General features: G+C 35.7%; 1 protein-coding gene and 2 long non-coding RNA genes across 4 annotated transcripts in view; 2 read left to right on the forward strand and 1 right to left on the reverse strand.

The window, feature by feature from the left end:
• Window positions 1–4,583: 4,583 nt before the first annotated feature.
• On the forward strand, window positions 4,584–6,839 carry LOC131699195 (uncharacterized). Its single transcript, XR_009308082.1, has 3 exons — window positions 4,584–5,227; window positions 5,483–5,652; window positions 6,452–6,839. It is a non-coding gene; the product is annotated as an uncharacterized LOC131699195 (long non-coding RNA).
• A 1,675-nt stretch (window positions 6,840–8,514) lies between these two features.
• On the forward strand, window positions 8,515–16,456 carry LOC117428169 (aromatase). Of its 2 annotated transcripts, XM_034901890.2 has the most exons (10): window positions 8,515–8,749; window positions 10,372–10,531; window positions 11,323–11,473; window positions 11,648–11,799; window positions 11,918–12,094; window positions 12,422–12,536; window positions 12,959–13,073; window positions 13,276–13,438; window positions 14,173–14,414; window positions 15,327–16,456. In XM_034901890.2, the coding sequence occupies exons 2-10, from the start codon at window positions 10,399–10,401 to the stop codon at window positions 15,561–15,563; spliced, it is 1,485 nt and encodes a 494-aa protein (XP_034757781.2). In that variant the 5' UTR covers window positions 8,515–8,749; window positions 10,372–10,398; the 3' UTR covers window positions 15,564–16,456. The 2 variants fall into 2 exon arrangements, with proteins under 2 accessions (XP_034757781.2, XP_034757780.2); XM_034901889.2 differs by lacking the exon at window positions 8,515–8,749 and having other exon boundaries at window positions 9,455–10,531.
• LOC131699128 (uncharacterized) overlaps window positions 15,225–21,622 on the reverse strand; it is a 31,752-nt gene continuing 25,354 nt past the window's right edge. Inside the window, exon 3 of the long non-coding RNA XR_009308046.1 lies at window positions 15,225–15,392. This is a non-coding gene — a long non-coding RNA (uncharacterized LOC131699128). The remainder of the gene's footprint in view (window positions 15,393–21,622) is intronic.

Consider the following 21,622-nt stretch of genomic DNA (forward strand, 5'->3'; position numbering starts at 1 on the left):
AATTTGAGCTGAGACTATTCAACATGATTGCTTTCTAAAACTGGCAGCTAGAAAATGTCAGCAATCAGAATGAAATAAAATCCCTGTTTACAATTAAAAACAAACAAAAAAAACCTTCTAGAAGGAAGCCCAGAATCCTAATTGAACTGCTGTTGTAAACATGGGTCTATGCCAAACTCTTAATACTGGTACTGTCACGTCAGCAACATGTTCTAACCTAAACATGTTCTACTGTACATGCAAAGGATTCTCCATGTAAAGTAAAGCCCAGGTGTTAATACTGCAGTAGACTACCAGAAGGAAATGTAGTTTTTTTTCCCTAGGAAAGACTCGGAGGTAAAAATGCTCGTATTATTAGATCATTTTACTAGGATCAGTTCTGTATAAAAAAACGCTATACCTTACATCCATAAATGTGCAGTCCACTGGCAAAATAGCCAATATATTATATTAAATGAAGTGGTATCTGCTTTTAACATCAATGAGTAAACCCTACAGAAACCACCATTTCACCTGATAATCTTTTTAAAAAATGTTGGCATTTGGGTCCCAGTACAATAAAAACTAAACCACTGTATCTGTGAAAAAGCATGATATTTTAAAATAATGTAGTGGCATACATGCGTATATATTTTCCACAAATAAATTGAAAAAAAAACACTGTTGAATCAATTCATACTAAAGGATTTGCATGTGTAACAGGACATTTGCAGTGTAGTGCGACACACTGTTGTTACAGATCCTGGCCCTTGAAGGCAAAACAAAGTTACAATCCCTCTAACTGCTTGTGCCAATAAGCCTGGCTCTCGGGGGTATGTTAAAGCGTTTGCTTGCAGAGTGTCTGCTGACCAGTTCGTGCAGCCTCCATCCTGTTCCACATTGGCATTGGCAAATGTGTGTGAAAGGGCTCCACATCCACGTGTTTTTAAATGCAGATGGTTCTACAGCTGGCAATATTTGTATTTTGACAGCTGTAGACCAACAGCACCCATATGTTGCAGAAGCTGGTTGAGTCCAAAAAAGCAAACAATGCATGTTTAGATCAATCTAGATTTCAGCCAAAACAGAGGGGTGGAAGTGTAGGCGATGGAACTGAAATGCTAGCGTTTCAGGGGGATTATTCAAACTAACTGAATACATCTGCAGTTTCTCTGTGTAAACAGAGCAGCTTATTATGTAGATGTGTATTCAAAGCTTAGTAGCAATAGAACACGGTTTGATTGAGTCCATATGACTTCTATAGATTTATGCCATGTGACTATTAGTTGATGCTTTATTAGTTTATCCAAGTTAAAAAGAACCAAACATAAAATGCTCCATGGATGGACATTGAATAAAATGATTATATTTCCCCAATTCATATTTCATTTATTTATTTTTGTGCTGTTAAAATTGTAGTATTTTAAAAGTAAAAAAAAAATAAGTTAAATTAAAATACAAATATTCTAGAATTTGCTTTCCCCTATTTCCAAGAATCTTTTTTTTTTTTTTTTAATGCAAGGAACAGGACTTATGTAATTCTACAACATATGCTGGAACTTTCTTACTTATTCATCAAGGACAATAGTGCTATTCAACAACAGCTCATTTCAGTCCTCATCGTTTTAATGGATTAAAGAAGTCTTGTTTGTCTGAGTTCAACAGAGAGGCCCTTTCCAAGGACACACATTTCAGAATACTTCTGAAGGACACTGAAATTGCACTGTCCCGTTTTATCCACACCACCATTCACTCTTTGCCAGAACAGAACAAAAAAATACAAAAAGATATTCAAGTCTATTTAAAACACATATACCGGTATAAACCAGTCTCTCGCCAATTAAATCGCAACATCTTAAACTACAATCTTCAATATTGTAATCACTGCATGCATTACTGCTGTTTATTAAAATTGCACTTACTGTACCTGCATTAATTGCACTGCAGTTATATAATGTTCCTTGTACAATGAAGATGTCACTCAGAAATATGAGTTAAAGCATTGTATTCATGGTATGTTTTAACATGATAAAAAGCATTCCATCAATACAAAAAAATACTTTAATTGCTGCTATAATAAAACACTAATTATCATGCATCATGATGTAAAATTCTGGATTATTCATTGGCTCATTTGTTCCTATTTTGTGTTGCCAGTTAGAGGAGACAATGTGGGCCATATTCCCCAATTACCCTTACTTACATGTGCCAGTTCTATATTAAGAGGTTCACTCGCTTCCCCTTGCACCTCTTCTCATTGAGCATTGAGAAAGCCTTTAGATTCTTTTCACTCAGCGATGGAACAACACGAAGACGTGAATAATGGTCTTAAGTGCATAATAACACTCTTGACATACATCCAAATGGTGCTTTTAGGCCAAAACTAGACAGGGAAGCATCACACTTAAAGCTGTAGTATCCCAAAATGAGGTTCAATTGTATAAAGACTACCAGTCTTTGGTGCCAGTTTACCACAGTATAGCCATAGACTTTTGTTCACTACTTTTCCAGTATGTTTTTCTCTTTACCAGTCTTTGTTTACTTTCCCCAAAGGTAGTTTAGAGACAGAGGCCAACTTACTTGACTTTTTGTCCAAAAAATATGTCAAGCAAGTTACTATTTGCAGCAGTAGCTACTTATAATTAAAATTACATATTTAAGCTCTGTTCAGGATGTTGTATGGATAATATTTTAAAACGAGACCCCTATAGTGCTGATCTTTTTTTTAATCATAAGCACAACACCTTTCATTATGGTGTATTCTCTTTTAAGAATATTTTTTTGGGTACACCAACATATGTTGAATCATTAAAACTAAAACAAACAGTGTTATAAAGATTTCTTCCAATCTTCAATCAGCTTGCTTATTTAAACACTTAGGCCAGTCATCATATCTTTTTCATGGGCACCTTATGCCCCATTACCACCTCGGCAACAGCATCTCCTTCCTGGGGACATGCAGAGCTTCCCAGCTTGCAGTGGAGCCCCAGTTCACCTCTTCCAGGGTCACTCTCAGCAAATGGAGGAGGAACCCCAAATCCATACAAACCATTCAAGTACAAAACCACTACAGCACAATCCTATCTGACTTTTCACAGACATTGCTGCAGTCCAGTGAACGCATGCATGTAAATGTTGACGTAATAGGCGAGTAATTATTCGTTCACACATTTTAATTATATGCTGATATTTAAAACATGCTTTACAATTAAACAAACCACTCTTTCACCGATTCACAGAAAGGCAATACAGGAGTAGTTCCATTAATATGGAAAACCCCAGGTTTTGTGTGGGACTATACTCAAAATCATCCATTGCTAAAACATACCAGGGAGCTTTCACTGTAGCTTATTCATGCCAAAGAATTTCAGCTCTAGAAAATAATATAACAAACATAATCTTGCTTGTTGTTCACTACAAAGATGTCCAATTGAACAAAATAAATTCCTGGACCACAGTGTAGGAGTGAAGTGAATTCACAAAGTGAATACTGATTACGTATGAGGCCTAGAACTCCTAGTTTTACAAAATGCTTTTGTAAAACACATAGGAAAATCTTCACAGTTTTGATTTTAAAATCAGTAGTATTGTTGGCATTAGGATAGCACAACGTACAGTATAAAAACACAACTGTAAACTTCTCACATGTCTGCAGTTTTATCAAGTTTGGGTTTCTTTTAACAATTATAAATGCTTCCTTCAAGAAGTTCTGTGAGGAAGCACAGTAAGTATGGCTCAAGAACAGTGCTATGGCCACAAACAGTAGTTTACACAGCAATAGCCAGCAAACCTTTCAGGAAGGCTAGTTCATCAAATTCCCTGACGTTCCAGGCAGGTGTTTCAACCAGATCGATTTTGTCTTGTATACTTGTATCGTAAGTTATTGACGACTCTACAGCAACCACAGAGGCTGCACACTGTTTGAACTCGGAAGCGGGCTGCAAGTGCTGTGAGGAAATGTAGTTCCTGAATTTAACAGAAATGCCGACTGTTGGGGGAGACCCGAGGACTGGCTTCATTAGGGTAATATGTGCTCCGGAACTGCAGGATTGTACAACGAAGACGGCACAAAGAAAATTAGGTTGATAGGGAACAATGCATACAGCTTCATAAAAATACTTTAGTAATTCTGTCTAAGAATTCTTAGCAAAAAACATGGCGTAACACTCGTGCTAGTATTGTATGTAGCAATCTTAATAAAGTAGCACCACTATCACAGACATGGACGCGCTGCATATTGGGATATTCTTTGATTCTTCTAAAATGTCGCATCAAGCATGTCAGCAACTGTGTATTTTATTTTGTTGTACAATTATTTTTGTTAGAGGAGGCCAAATAACAAGCAGAATAAAATTGTGTTCTACTGCGCCATCTGGTGGTCTGACTAAAGAATATCATTCTAGTTGAACACACTGATGTCATCTCTGCTGTGCGTCTTTATTATTTTGAGGTGATCCGCAATAAAAAGAACAATTCTCAGATAAAAAATAAAAAAAAGTAATAAAATCTGTGTTATTCCGCAATTAAAATTAAAATAAAAGGCTAAAAACCAGAAGCAAACTTGGAAAGGGCATCGCAAACAGACAGCTGAAGTATGGAAGAGGAGAATCTGAACAAGAAGCACTCAGAAACCATTATGAAATTAATGTGCTGTGAAAACGCAGATCATTAAGAAGAAGAAAAAATACAATTGCATGTATTTGACCAACAGAGACCAAAAACATCCTGATATGATTTTAATTGATAACATGGGTAGATCATAATTTGCACCTGTCAGTTAAACTAATTGTGTGTGTGCGCGCTACTTTTCTGTATATTCGATTCCAGTACTGTTGGTGACATCACAGCTGCAGCATTAAATACAATGGCCTAATAAAAACAAATCTTATCAGGGACACATTTAAAGTAATTGCATAATAATGTGACCGATTAAATTTAATTATAAATAAGGCATTTTAAAAGGTTAGATAGTAACGAGACAAACGCCACCTTGTTGGCCTGCCATTTGATTTAAACGATACTGCTGCAACAAAGGTTCACATGGGCTCACTGTTAATAAACGATGTTGCAAAGCTGCAGCACACGCGGTTTTGAAAGTGCAGGATTTAATTACCAATTTCATGGCAAGTTCTCCTTTAAATCTATCAGCAGAGTACAGGATCACAAATATAACGGTTTTGATCTCCATGGCAGTGGAGAAACTGCGTAAGGAAAACGCCAGGATCAAAAGGTTTGCGTTTGTTAAAAGGTATTTTATTGTTTAAATATTTAAATACAAAATACTGAATTGTAATAAATGAAAAATTGTCATAATTGCTATATTGCATTAATTGAATGGTCAATTAATTGAATGGTTAAACAAATGAAATCACATAACAGTGGCAATCTTGGAAATGTCAGTACAGCTGGTAAATGTTCATGGAAATGGCCAAAAGTACTACGAAATATATTATATCAAAGGCATTTAACCTAAATATTCTCATTATTGTGTTGTCTGTTCTAGGGTTTGCCTGAAACAAACAACATTAGAAATCTTTACTGAAAATGGCTTAATCAGTAGTACAAGACCAATCATCCATTCTTGAACCCACTGCTTCTGGAATGTCAGTCTGTTATAAGACATCTGTTTCACAAACTGTACAGTCAGAAAGTGATGGAAACGAGGGCATAGATGTGAGTATATCGAATGTGTACTAAGACTTACAAATAATGTACTTTTAGTACCTCAAGTGACCTATCTAGAGTTATGGTAGTGACTTCAGCCAATTCAAAATAAGGGCTGGGCTATGAAAACTGTGACTTTTTATAGCACAGAACACTCACCTAAATTCTAGGTTGTTGGTAGAACTATTCCAAATGTTGGAATGCCATTGTTTTTATGTTTTTAAGAAATCAAGGGACTCTAACTTGACATTAAAACAGCATCATTGTAGATTAAGAAAAAATAAAGTAGTCCAAAAGTGGGAGTATTATTGGTGTTCTTTTCATTGTTGTCACAGTAAACACAGGTGGATTTTTAATAAATGTTACACACCTTTTATAGCTGATGTCAACTAGGGAAACCAGGAGTGTCCACACCAGCTCTGAGATCCGCATTGAAGGTGTAGGTTTTAGGAAATCGATTACTACATTTAATAAAAACATTCCTTCTATAACTACAGAAATCTGACAGAATTGTGTCAATTAAAGGCAATTTGTAAACCATGCTTGTAAAGTTTGTAAACATCAATATTAAGAATTTTATGAAATAGAAAAACATACTCTTAACCCTCTTTAAAGCATGTGAAATGGATTTTGGTGATCATTGGCCCTTAATTATTTCAAAACCGTTCTTAAATAAAGAATTCCTTAAATAAATAACCTGTGTTAAAGTTTGTGAAGTTTTCATGAGTATAATTCATGATTATCCATTTAGTGGGTTTAATATTTCTACTCAGGTTTCTAATAAATTTTCGAATTTATTTTTTTACAGTTCATCACTGCAGGACTTCTGCAAAAGTGTGCCCGCCAGTTTGTGAATGAGCTGATGCATGGCCTGTACACCACAGAGTACATGTGAAGGCACAGTGCAACTGGAGGGTGGTCAGCACAGTGTGGCATGGAGGCAAACATTAAAACATGCATTCCAAAGAATGAATTGCTTGCAGTCATTTGTAAGTTGCAATAGAACTGTTTGACAAATTTCAGTATTTAATGTTGTATAGTGAGATAACAGAGTTTAACTAAGCAACATGACTAACCATTACAAGTGTTTATAAACAGTTAAGTCAGCAGTTTTTATTTTTCTTTGCATTTCATTAACATTTCTCTTTTTCAGTAGATACAAAAAATTATAATGTATATATGTTAAGTTTAATAAAAAGGGCGTTCTGTTTTAATATATTGCCTCGTCTTTTTCAGGTAACAATAGCGAAATGGTTGTCAAAGTAACGTTGTTATAGTCTGTATTTAAGGGTTTAATAGAATTAAATAACTGAAAAATTGTACATTGTCTTGTGTAGTAAAACATATATCTGCTTAATTGTGTTCATGTCCTTGAGCTACTTGGTTACTGCAGTGATTCAGAGGAATAGTGTAGTATTAAACAACAACCCTTTATAAAGAATACAATCATTCATTTTAAGAAATGCAAAACACTCTGCGTACCTTCTGCGGTAGGACCAGCATTACAAAGGTATTATAAAGCAGTACTCGGAAAGTACTGTAGTACACAGAAGTACTATAGTATTCTATAGAATCTGCCACAAATCCTATAGAACTTTATAGTGTTCTATAGTAATTGTACTATAGAATTCTATAGAAACATTTAATATGGGTAGGAGGGCAGACAGATGCATTGTACAAAGTCTTAGGAAAGAGGACAAGCTTTAGAATCCCTGGGAAATCGAGTAATATTCCGGCTTGGTTTCCCCGACTACAAGGAAGCAGTTGCTGTGCGTCTCTCCAAATCTTTTGTTTGTTTGTACAAAAAACCAAACCAATGCTAAGCCAAGGGCTTTATTAACTGTGTGCCAGCTGCTGCAAGGGGCATGGCCTTTAAATATCAGCTTTCCTTTGAATAAATAGGTGGGCAGCGACTTAGTCCAAAATATGTACTATGTACCACAGCCCTTTATCCCTGTCTAGATGTAGAAATCCTTCCCCATAATAATCTACGTGTTTGACAAAAAATACAACACATATACAAGCACATACTTCAGAGCAAACGGGCAGTCGCGCACAAGTAATGACTAGTTTGTTATACATGTCAGGGATTCAATTTGCACTGTGCAATATATAAAAGCGGCTTCTCCCTTGTTTAAAGTTTCAGTCATGATGGGCAAGACAGCAGATCTGCCAGATTCTTAGCTGGCAGATGCTTCCAAACCCAAGAATACAAAAATGACTGATGTAGAACAGATTGTTATTTTTTTTACTGGCATATACAAAAGCTGCAGGATTTCCCAAAACAAAAGCAACAAACAGAAAAAAAGCTCTTGAAGTAATTATTCATACTAATTCAATTAAATTAAAGATGACAGTTTTCTACATTATTTTCATTTTCTCTGACAAAAATGCAAATAGAATGCTGCAGTTATTGTAATGTATTTATCTCACATAATTAACTCTCCTTGGATAAACCAGTCTCAGTGGTCTTTTGAAACTGCTCATATTTATACAATACAGCAGATCGACTGACCAGCCAATAAAAGCATTCACATTATTTCACATGAAATATGGATAAACGGTTGTGGTTTTTCACCTGTCCCCCAAGTATCCTTGCCTTACCCGTGGAATAGGAAGGAAACACACAGGCAGGGCTGAGAGGTACATTTTAAATAACACAGCATTCCAAATGTTCACTTATGAAAGCATTGTAATCTGAGGATAATGAGTGCTTTTCTACTGTCAAACCCAGCAGTGAAGTTAGACTACCCCTAAATTGAGACAACACTCCAAAGCTTTTTTCTTCTTCATCAAATCACTTTATTCAGCATCTGTGCATCATTGTTCAAATTAAAAAGAGGCTTTGATGCAAAATGTGAGAGAGCAAAGCCCTATTTCTGACAGTAATGGCACTTGTACCTACAATTTACTGCAGTATCTAGGCAACCAGTAAATTAGGAACCAAGCACACTTTTATAAATAGCAGCAGAATAGGTAGAAGGAAAAATGTTGTTCAGCGGTAAGAAAAACAGCTAGGCAGCCTTGAATAAAGGTCTACATAAAACAAGACAACATACAACAATCTTCTGCAGCTGAGCAGGACAACCAGCATAATACCAGCAAGGTCCGTATTCTGAAATGGTTTTTGTTTTAATTACTTGTATAGATAGTGTAGATTTGGAAACAGGCAGTGGAATTAGTTTCTTAAAATGTGGTAGAATATGTGCATAGTGGGGCTCCTTATTTAAGCTTTATAGACTGCTTTTTACAAGCCTTGTGAAGTACTCACTTTTAACAGTGTTTCAATGCTGTGCGAGTTGAACCCATTGGAAACGTTACAGTGGTAAGTCTGTATGGTAATGTTTCAGTTAACCATGTTCCTCATGTGTGTGTATACGTCATTCATTCACCATCCTGTGTGTCATTCATCTTTTCTGTGGTTTTGCTACAGTAAACTGTTGTAAACTTTTTTTTTTTTTTAAATTTATACTACCCACTACTATACTACAAATTTCAATTTGGGGGGGCAGAGACAGTATGAGTGAAGCATACAATATATGGAAATATGAATTGGGGCCACACACTGTAACTGTATTATCAAATAAACAACAAAAACAAGCGACTTTTGCTTTTAAGGTGTAATAGCCAATACAAGCATTCAGTACAGCAAATGCACATAGTGCCATCTTTTATGGCTGTGTTTAGCTTTTTGGTGGCACTTGCTGAAACAATATCATTCTAGAGTTTTTTTTATTATTTTTTTTTTTTTTGTATTTTCTAGCATGAGCATTTTGAAGGTCATTGTTTACAAAGGTGTGGTATTGCATGTTGCACAAGTCTAGTTTTGTTTTGCGCTTTTGAAATCTTAATACTGTCTCTTCCTTACTTTATGTCGCTACTATACAGTATATATAGTTTTTCTTGGTAGATTCTATATATTGGCAAAAGATGAGCTTATTGTATCGTCTCACAAGATAGCCAATGTGAGCCCAAATTACTTATGCGATATTTGCACACTGTCTGACAACAGAGGAGTCTTTACAAAAAAAGCTTCTCAATTTTAAAAGGATTCTCGAACATCAGTGAAGATGTTTTGTATATTTTGGACTCTGCTAAATTCATGCCAGTATTAAAAATACATGTTTAATAATATTTGGGTAAAGCACTACAAAAAATAAACATGATAAAAATCACATTATGGTGAAAGACGATTGTTTAACTTGGTTCAGAGTTTACACTTTTATTACAGAACAAGTTGAAAAAGATGCATCCAAGCTGAAAATACAATCAATCAACAGGGGTTTACTTTTGTACAAAGCTGGAGTCAGTTATGTGTGCAGTAAAAACTGAAAAACTCGTGTTTTAAAACAGCTGTAAAAAAGTACAGGTCTAAGATCAAATTCAAAACCTTTCATTTGGTATGTTTTGGTTACACATTTAACATTGTGTACTTATCGCGTCATCATTTGATCCTCAAGGACAAGATAAAAAAAGAATTGTTGTGGGTAAGTGAGTGGTACTTAACATCAAGGTTACTTGAGGGCTGGTTCAAGGGGAGAAGTAAACTATCTTTATTTTTGTTTTGACTTTTAAATCACTTTGCCCTGTCTAATAACTGTAACCTGCAAGTATATAAGAGAAACCTACTGCCGAGACAAGTAGACGTTTGTTTGCGCAGAGGAAAGGAAACGCACAACCAGCTTTAAACATCTATCCCAAAAACAAATTATCCATACAATGAAACAGGTCCTGTTGGAGGAGCGAATATCGAAGATGCTCGTTCCAGTTCATCACAACATCACTGACATTGTGCCAGAATGCATGTCTGGAACTACGGCGATTCTTTCACTCCTGTTGTGTCTCTTCATGCTGGTGTGGAACTGTAAGGCTAAAGCATCTATACCAGGTAAATATTATTCTTTAAACTAAAGGATATGCCTATATATATATATATATATATATATATATATATATATATATATATATATATATATATATGGAGAGAGAGAGAGAGAGAGAGAGAGAGAGAGAGAGAGAGAGAGAGAGAGAGAGAGAGAGCGCTTACTGTACATGCCTTTCTCTAAAGTTCAGTTGTTGGTACAGTGAATGTTTTAGAATGAACTATTTTCTAAAGAATAAAAAGATAGTTAACATACTTAACAGACTAAGTCAATTTTGGTACAATTGTAATATTGATGAATTAATAAATGAGATGCTTAAATCTCTTTTTAAATTCATGTTGAAATTCAAAATCAAAATTTATCTTCATTTTCTTTTCGTGACCATCCTATTTGATAGAAAATGGCAATAATTTAAAATCTGCAGACACTAATATAGTTCAAACTAATTTCTGCAGTATTACAACGGGATGCCCAGACAATGTTCAGAAATGTTTCAAAAGAAGACAACAACAATCTAGAACATTACATTCATATCCAATGATATTTCATTCAAAACCATGAGTTGTAGCTTTGTGAACAGAGCACAGTCTATTCACACTACATTTAGAATACAAAACCAGTGAGGCTAGTACCATGCCAACTGAGATTTAAAATGAGGATACTGTACATATACACAGCACACCCCAACAGTGAATTACTAAGAACCAAAAGCCATTTAGAAAACTGTTGCGAATATACTCTTCAATTCACTCTGGTTTTTTGTCTTTATTTTGATTATTTGTGTTATGTTCTGCAGGTCCCATTTTCTGCATGGGTATTGGTGCACTCCTTTCATATGGCAGATTTCTATGGACAGGAATAGGAAATGCAAGCAACTACTACAATGAGAAATATGGAGATGTGGTCAGGGTATGGATTGGCGGAAAAGAAACTCTCATCTTAAGCAGGTACACATTGTTACACACACATATATATATATATATATTATAGTCCAATTATTAGCAAACAAAGTGTAGTTCAGAATGTGCTGCAAGAGATGGGTTAATATACGACACGTTAATGCCAACGTATCCATGAATCTTTCCATCTCTTGCGTTTTTTTTTTTTTGTTTTTAATCCAGATCCTCTGCAGTGCATCACGTATTGAAACATGGAAAGTATGCCACGCGATTCGGTAACAAGCAGGGTCTGCAGTGTCTTGGCATGAATGATGGGGTTATTTTTAACTGTAATGTTACTCTTTGGAAGAAGTTACGCTCCTATTTTGCTAAAGGTAAGTTGTTCCTTTATTAATAAAAAATAAAAAACACAGCTAATAACATGTGACACTGGTAGCTTTTTAGTTGCTAAGAAATGCTAATCTCATTGCCTCATTTTGCACCTTGCTCTAGCTCTTACAGGTCCAGTATTGCAGAAAGCTGTGGCAGCCTGTATGGATTCCACTACTCTATACTTGAACAAGCTCCCCGAGATGACCAATCACCACGGCCAGGTGGACGTCTTAATGCTACTCAGACTGATCACTGTGGATGTCTCCAACAGGCTATTTCTGAATGTTCCGATGGACGGTGTGTGTTTCATTTTAAAATGAAATCCACTTTGTTAAATACATATAATTTTTTTTTAGGGAAAATAAAATGCAATACACTATCTTGAATGTGGTGACTATAAAGACAATTCTACCTCCTTGGTCCATGGTCAATATGGTTGCATTTAAGATCGCTTTTGTATAACTATGTCCCTCAAAAGAAAAAGTTTCTTGGAGCTGTAATTTTCTCCTCTATAGCAATGTACACAGATTAATGCAATGGTACTTTATGGCTCACATGGTCCAGGATGGGCTGTTGCGTATTGAACCATTGAACTCTCATTGATTTTCTTTTCATTCATTTCAGAAAAGGAAGTGGTATCTAAAATACAGCAGTACTTTGACACCTGGCAAGCACTACTTTTAAAGCCAGACATTTTCTTCATGTTCAAATGGATGTATCAAAGACATGAGGCTGCTGCGTAAGTAATGAATCCTATCTTGCAACACACAAGAAATCTAGGGTACAAGCACTCTAATGGCTAGTGCTTTAAACTGAAAACTAAATAAAAATGGGCATAAATACACATTTCTAATACCACTAGAGCTGTCTGCAGTTTTGAGTGATTATCTTAAGAGTTTAGCTATGTTACTTTAGCCGATAGTTTTCAAAAGACAATTTACATATTTTAAATACATAATCTGTCCCAGATATTTTACATAATGTATTAATGTCTTCAACAGTATTGCTATTTAATGGAATATGGAAAGAGACCCATCCAAATTCTTACTTATCGGTTTGACTGGCATCTGTGTAGCTTGTGCCTTCACGTACTGAACCAAATTATATTTTCTTACAAGAAGTGTATGCATTGCACTTACAGTATATGGTCTTCATTTCCAGACAGGAATTACCAAAAGCTATTGATAATCTCCTTGAGAAAAAGCGAAAGGCACTTCTAGAAGCTGAGAAATTGGATGATTACATTGATTTCACATCAGAATTAATATTTGCTCAGGTGGGTAGACCTTACAGTAATATTCAAAGTATTTGTGAAACATTTTTTAATGCTTATTGTACAGTGGCAATAGATTTTACATACCAATCTATTACACATCTATAAAAGTGTAATATGATTATTTATAAATGGCACATGGGGGCGGTGTGTGTCATTAGATTGGTGGTAATGTCTGATCGGATGTTGTCTTCTGTTCTTATAGAGTCACGGAGAGCTGTCTGCTGACAATGTGAAGCAATGTGTGCTGGAGATGCTGATAGCAGCACCTGACACCATGTCGGTCACTTTGTTTTACATGTTAATGCTTATTGCACAACACCCCGAGGTTGAGAGGAAACTGCTGGAGGAAATTAACACTGTTATAGGTAAGAGGCTAGTTAAAAGGATTTCAAAATCTTAACCAGTAAACAGCTTAGTATGTGTAGATTCAAAAAACTGTCCAGACTGCTGAAAACAGCACTGAACCTTGACAAATGCAGGATTCATTTTAAAGGGGTCTCCTGGTACAATTAGACCTTGGCCTGTTTTCAGCATAGCTTTTTAAACAGAAAAAACACCTCATTATGATACATAGAACATGGCATGTTGAATTATACAAATCACTCCATCAGCTTCTCTGTCCTTTCAGTATTGACAGTTCTCATACGAAAGTTATAGACACTACGATCAACACAGTCAATGCTGATTTATCACCACGACCAATTTACAAATGCAAGCTTGTCGTGATATATTTGAATCATCTAGATACTGCTGTGTTTTAACTCTATATTAATACCATTGGCTCTTATCATCACTAAGTAGGATAGCAGATGTTACCAGTTTAAGAATTACATTTTACTTGTTTTTCCAACCCCACACTATTGCTGATGCATTTCAGATGATTTTTGCCTGATAAGCCGATGTTAAAAAAATATTTATTGTAAAATATATCAGAGTTGATCCTCTTCAAATCTTTATTTTGCTTTCCTAAAAATGGCATTTTAAAACTCCACAGTACTGCAAGTAGTAACTGGAACATGCCTATTGAGGGCAGAGGGATGCAATAGCTAGTAGAATTCATGGAGGAGTGCTAAAACATCTTAAACTCATTTGGTTTTAGGGGAACATGAAATACAAAAAAGAGACTTGCAGAATCTGAAGGTCTTAGAAAACTTCATCAATGAGAGTCTGAGATTCCATCCAGTGGTGGAATTCTCCATGCGCAGAGCCATTGAAGATGATGTCATTGAAGGCTACACTGTGAGAAAGGGAACAAACATCATCTTGAACATGGGCTGGATGCATAAAGGAGACTTCTTTCTCAAACCAAATGAATTCAGCCTGGATAACTTTCACAAAACTGTAAGTCATAACTTTCTACACAACAAATATTACCTAGGCTGTTATAAAAGTCATTTTCCCTTCCCCTCACCCCTTCTCTTTGTCCTCTTCTAAGCATCAGCTGCAAAGGTTTATCTGCAAGGTTTTTTTAGTGTTAAAGTTAGAGACATAACAATTATAAATTACAGCCTGGAGTTTAGAACAGACCACCTAGGAAGCAAGGCTGCCACATTTACATGTTATCTGCTGTAACTGCAGTAAACTAAGCAGCACCATTTAAAACAATGGGCGGGGCCTTTTAAAAGAAATAGTTATGTAGTAAATTAATATAAAAAGCAAATAAAAGAATACCTTTCATTTAGGTGTTACACATTATTTCACATTTACTATAGTACTAAACAGTACATAATACACTATTACAGTAGAAAAATAAAACACAAGGACAAGTTATTTGTACACATGTGGTGCTGTATTGTAATACAGAGCATTGGGAAAACCTCATGGCAAATTAACATAAAGTATGATCTGAAGCACACGCCAGCTGCTAGTGAAGCTTCACTTTTATTGAACAATCTGTAAATCTACAGGTAACACACACAAGCAACTAACACTACAAATCTTATTTTGCCAACAAAACTACTTTTTATTTAGAAAAAAGTGTGCTTACTTCAATATTATTAGCGTTGGAGGTTGGCTATATATCGTCACTTGAAACAACTCTTAATTGAACTTCACTTTTTTTCTCCTACAGTCTAATGTTTCACATCATTTGTTTAATAATGAAAGGTTTGCCATTGAGTCGGTGTCACACTTACTAGGAAGACATTAAGCTTGTGCCTTCTCACAACACCTTTGAGGTGTATTATTACCCAACAGCTTATACTCGTACTGTAAAGCCTGCTTGTGAATTGTATCAATCTGTGTTGCTCACAGGTTCCCAGTCGGTTCTTCCAGCCGTTCGGGTCTGGCCCTCGGTCCTGTATAGGGAAGCACGCAGCCCTGGTGATGATGAAAGTGATCCTGGTTACCCTTCTGAAGAGATACACTGTCCAGCTTCAGACAGGATGCTCTTTAAAAAACATGGAAACCAGCAATGATCTGTCTCAGCACCCCAGAGAGACTCAAAACATGCTGGACATGTTTTTTATTCCGAGACAAAAAACAGAGTAAATGTTACTGTATGTTAAACTGAACATTGCAAGACACCACCTTTTATTTTCCTATTGTTTGTTTGTTTGATATCACACTTTAATCTAGGAATGAGTTAACCTGGCTGTGCAGCGTGTTGGGTTTGCTTTATTCCAATAATGACAACAAATATCAAAACGGTTCATAAGGAGAATATATAACACCATTAACTAGTTACACAGACTATGATAATTCCACATACAATAATGTCCTATGGCTAGCATTTGTGCTGCATATTATGTTTTCTTTTCTTTCATTGTTTTATTCTGTTTTATATTAATATTGCATTACATCATACAATATCAAATCTCACAAACAGTGTATAGCAGACCTTGTAATTATATATATATATATATATATATATATATATATATATAATTACATAATTTTAAAAGCTTATAAAAAGGTATACTGTGTATCTGTCTAATATACAAATCCTGATTCACCCTTATTTGAGTTTCTCATAACTCTCTATAGTACACAGGAGAAAGGATTGCCTGAAGAGTTATTAATTTTCCCCCATAGCAGCAGAATATTGATGCACATGAATTAGAATGAATTAGTTATGGTGATGGACATGCATGTGGACTTGTTTATCACTATGGAGTTCTGTAAGGTTTTTTTTAATTATTATTTTTTTTACGATGTTTTGGTTTTGAATATTACATAAATCCTGTTTGACTACTGCTCAACAAATCTTAAATCCATCATTTCTTGTATTTTGCTGTTGTGGATTTTCCAGTGACACATGTTTTCAGAAGATCACCTCACTGTAACTGTAGTCCAAGTGGACTAATGCAATATTAACAGAAGCCGCTGTACAAATAAAAATTGCTAACAGGACCTATTAAACTGGAACACATTGTCAAAGATCAGTTTGGATTTATATATTGTTTTATTTCCGGGGAGGGGGTGGGGTCACTCTGCTGGGCCCAGTTTTAAGTTCTGTCACATCTGTGTCTGCTTCTCTGTGCCGATGGGGTTTCATTGTAGGTGTCCACGATGAGCTGCATCATAATGCTGCTTGTGAGTATGTGTAAAGAACATAACAAAAACAGCACACTGGGGTCTATTGATCTTAAGAGCAGCAGATAGGAAGTGTTAGATGTTGGGCATTATTTCTGTCTAGTGGTCTCTGTTGACGTTAAACGTTACAAATTGCCAGGGTGGGTCCTATTTTCTATCATTTACTGTAGATCCACCTCAACTTGGATCCATTATTGAATTGCCCTCACTGTCAATTGAATCACATATCGCTTTGTAGTTTTCCATATACTTAACGAAAATCTAACATGAAATACCGTACTACTATTATGGTTTCCGGTAGACGGTTGCAATATCAGCAGTGTGGAGTAGTGGTTAGGGCTCTGGACTCTTGACCAGAGGGTCGTGGGTTCAATCCCTAGTGGGGACACTGCTGCTGTACCCTTGAGCAAGGTACTTTACCTAGATTGTTCCAGTAAAAACCCAACTGTATAAATGGGTAATTGTATGTAAAAATAATGTGATATTGTAAGTCGCCCTGGATAAGGGCGTCTGCTAAGAAATAAATAATAATAATATCATTTCGTACTTTCTTTGATTACATGATGTTAAATAAAATATCTAAATTATGTTCATGTAGGTGTAGGGTTTTTTTTTTTTTAAATGATCTCTCAATCCTAAAAATAGAGGTAATGCAAAAGATTTGGCCATATGTACAATTTGTACATTCAGAAATACAATAAAAGTGATTTCTTCTATATTACAGTATATATGTATATATTTCAATTTCATCTTGTTGGTTGTGAAAAACAAGTGTAAAAGAATGCTGTAATGTGTAAAGTGGCACAGCAGGGGGAGTAATGTTCTATTGTAACATTGGAAAGGTTATTTCTAGGGCAGACCAGTAATGAACACTAGTGAAGCCATCAATGCGATATCTTAATAAAAGCACACTTTTTAGAAAACAAGAAAAGGTTACTGGTCTGTGATTTAATAAGGTCATTTTCTGAATACCGCTTGGGGGGTCTGATACTTTGATACACAAAACTTTGCTGCTGTTGTCTGGGCTTGCATTCTGTCCCTAGTATTGCTTCCCTTGATGGTACCTTCCATTGGTCAGCCTTTATAAAGTGAAGAGTTTGACCACCACATATTAGCTTGAGAACCAGTGCATCTAACTTCCAATTAAAATTACAAAACAGATGGTACTTGATCTACTGGTTAGCTTTTCAATTTAGGTGATCAAGATTTTTATATTTTGAAGCATAAAAAAATGACATTAAATTGAACTGTCTGAACAGCAGAGGGCACTATAAGAATATTTTCAAATGACAAAACAAAATCAACAGAAAACAGGAAAGACAATGGTTTTTATATTAGAAGTTTATCAGCCCTTCAGAGATGGATGCTTTTACACCTGGAATAGGATTTTAAGCTATTTACTCTAAAATAATAACAAAAAAAAATTGCATAAAATATTATATTTTCTGTATAATTGTAAGAATTAGGTGTACAAGACACGATTTTAAAAGGTATTTAAATCCTGGTGTTTTTAAAATAGAAACTCCAAAACCGCTGCACAGATTTTGGCTCATTCACATACAACCATATTACCACGATCAATGGTTGTAAAAATCTGAGTGACACCTTAGTCACACTTCAGTTAATTGCTATTCTAATACACCAATAATTGCTTTCAATATGGACATGACATCAACCAAACGTAGGGATTACGATAGCAAACAACTGATTTTGCAGCATATTTGGTTACCAAGCAATGATGAAAAGCAATGTTTTCTGAACCCTTTGCGTTAACATATTTTAGGTTAGTAAAGCAGGTGGTGTAACCATATGCATATGCACAATGTTCCCTTCCTGTTGTGCTTTATAATGTCAAACGGATTTGGTTTCCTTCAGGATAATTCAATAGGAGAGACTGCTAGAAATAAACATCAAAGAAATCGAAATAAAAACGGTTTACAGAATACCCACTTTATCAAAACCCAGAGCGCACCCAACTGAATCATGAAAGTACCTTTGGAAATGCAGAGAGGCTCCTCTGGGGTTATTTGTTTTCACGTTTTGCATTTTAGACGGAACTAGAACAATTATTTCTGTGAATCAGATGTTCCGACAGATGGACACCCTAATCTGGTTTCCATTCATCTAATTGAGAGTTGCCTCTGCAGAATTAAGCAACAAACCCTAAATGATTGAACCTGCAATTTCCAAAGTGATTTCCTTATTCAACACAATTACACAAAATGATATATAGTATGTTTCCACTGTGCTGTAAGAAAGTAAAGTATGACTTGGTTTAGCTTAGTAAATGCAAAAAACGATACTGCAATTACACGTTTCAAATTTCCCTTTCACTTACTACTTTTATTCTGCATTATACTGGGATACATAGCTTAAATAAAGGGGCAATTTCAACAAATCCTCTACAGAAATACTGTTGAGTTTGAATTTGACAATGAACACTGAAAAAAAGGCAAGTTAATATAATGATATGCATTTTACTGTATCTTTTGCCCACAATCCCACAATATATACAGTAAGAAACGATCATGTATATTCTGATCCAAAATAATTACATTAACTATATTTAAATACATTTTTCATACGCAGGTTTTAATAAAATACTAAAATAATTAAACCAGGTTTATATTAAGCTTGACCTCATGAACGACCAGAATTTCATTAGCTAGTATTATTAGCCAGGAAAGAGAACAGTCTGTCTTTTTCTGTGTTTCATTTGGACATGACAGAGTAAAATTCCTTTAACCTAAGGCTTACCATTACATATGAATAGGTGGCGAGAGTGCTGCTTTTAAATACTCCCACTTCCTAAGTTATGAGGTGCAGAGTGAAACATACAATACTGAACAACTCTGGCAATCATAAAGGAATGTTGGTAGAATGCATACACAGTACTTGGAGCTTTTCTGATTATAAAAGGTTAGCGATAGTGGAAGGAATCCATATACAGTAATTGTATAAATGAGACCAGGCCCTTAGCAGTTACTAAAACATTGCCAGACACTGTACAGTGCAGTGCTTAAAACAACCCCATTATCACGGATAATGCTTTATGTGATGTATGCACATTTTCCATAATAAAATCACCATTACCTTGTTATCTATTATTCAACTGAACAGACACACCTGCATAAACTCATAGAAACTAGAGAACTCTTCAGCTAAATGTAATTTCGTACTGGTGCGTTCAAATAACAGCAACACCATACAACCATGCTGGGGCTGGGTAGACATTACAAACACAGAGAAGCAGGATTATACATGAAGCAGGAAGAAGACACAAGAAAACAAATCACTAGGAGTAAATCCAATGGTGGTCTAAATGGGGTTTTGCAATGTACAAATATCATGACTGCCTTATATAAAACCAATAGACTTCACACGAGTGGTTCGGTCCCACTCTTTCCTTACCGAAGGACTGCTTTCATTTTACAATACCAGTACTGTGTATGTGTGGTCAAGATAACTGAGCTCTAGAGATTTGGGAGGGGGCAGGGGAGATGGAGAAATCAAAAAGGACATGATTCAGAATGTTTAAATGGAAAACAGATGACTGGTCTTAACATGCAAAACTAACTTACATTAAAAGAAGCTTATATTTAATAATGAATAACTCTATTGAAAAATGCCAGCACCCACCTTGGACTGTAGCATTACCCAGTACCACTGGTGCTTTGTTTGTGGGATGAAATAAAATATGTTATGCCTGAATAATAAAGATAAAAAGAGCAATTTCTTACAATCAGGTAACCTTCAGCTCTGGTAATGAGCGTCACTGGATAACCAAATGACATTTTAAGTCATTATCTGAAAATCTAGGAGGATTAATAACGCAAGAACTTCACAAGAGTATAAAAAAAACATGCTCTCTATAAAACCTATAGAAACTGCACAATTAACAACCTTTCTGCAATGAAAAACCACCTGCTTCTTGACATGAATGTCTATATTATTCAGAGCAGGATGCATCACTGAAATTCTAGGTATTGCTTCATCTCACAGCTCTTCTTCAGCATGCTTGCTGTTGAAGTGACGCATGTGCCAGATACATAATAAATCGTTTAAAAAGTGCAAAAGTCTGCAAAGGATTATGGTGTCAGTGCTATCGAGCAATGCTCTGCATGCAAAGTGGAAGGATCCAGTTTCTAAGTCTGGCTCAAGTGCTCTTTTCAAATTACAGTATGGTACCGAGTTGGCATGTATAAATATAGAATTGGATTCTCTTCAAACACATGCAAAACACTAGTACCCCCAAAAAGTAACCCTTTTCCAGGCATGCCGAATGGGTTTATCTTTGGATAGACAATGGTCCCATCTTCAAATGCATGTATTTCTGTCACGTCTGCAGTGGTACCCCAAACATTTCATTTACTGCTGATGCAGAACAACTCGGTGTGACATCAATTTTTAATGTTACCCCCAAAAATGTGTTTTGTTTGCAATTGACAGCCAACACTGAAAAGGACAGTCAGTGTTATACCAGCATTGAAATGAAGGAAAGTTATCAGCAGCAACGAAGAAAATACATTTCAGAGTAATTGTTCAGTGGCTTGTGATTACAGGCTGGATTCCTGCCCAACAGAACACAGCCACTCTGATGGGAACTGGGCAGGTATGCGGTTAAGTAGCTTTGACGGGTAAGGTCAGAGATAGCTGGGGGCCCTCCACAAACACGCTGTGGAGTTTAACAATGTCAAGAGTTTACAAATGTAACAAGGTCCTAAAAATGTGAAAAACGTGCATAAATAGGTATTACTTAGCCTGATATAAAACAATAACCTTAATGAATAGGGATGCTTTCTTAAATCCATTATTAGTCAATGAATGGGTTTTCTGACCACTACAACTTAAGCCATATAAATCACATAATAGAAACCAAACCAGCTACATCATTATTTTCAATGGCATCTACTCAGAATAACTAAATCTGACACTGGGGCCTGTGGCAATTCCATTCCAATTTCACCTCCTGGTGCACAATGCTGCAGATATACAGTTTGCTGGACCTGGTACTG

Source organism: Acipenser ruthenus, chromosome 21 (assembly GCF_902713425.1).
Source record: "Acipenser ruthenus chromosome 21, fAciRut3.2 maternal haplotype, whole genome shotgun sequence".
NCBI classification, from domain to species: domain Eukaryota; kingdom Metazoa; phylum Chordata; class Actinopteri; order Acipenseriformes; family Acipenseridae; genus Acipenser; species Acipenser ruthenus.

Excerpts from the sequence above, each read along its gene's own strand:
- LOC117428169 (XM_034901889.2), top strand. The coding sequence starts at position 10,363 with ATGAAACAGGTCCTGTTGGAGGAGCGAATATCGAAGATGCTCGTTCCA. Across the intron at positions 11,474-11,647 it reads GAAACTCTCATCTTAAGCAG|ATCCTCTGCAGTGCATCACG; the intron begins GTACACATTGTT and ends TTTTTAATCCAG. Across the intron at positions 13,074-13,275 it reads CAGAATTAATATTTGCTCAG|AGTCACGGAGAGCTGTCTGC; the intron begins GTGGGTAGACCT and ends CTGTTCTTATAG.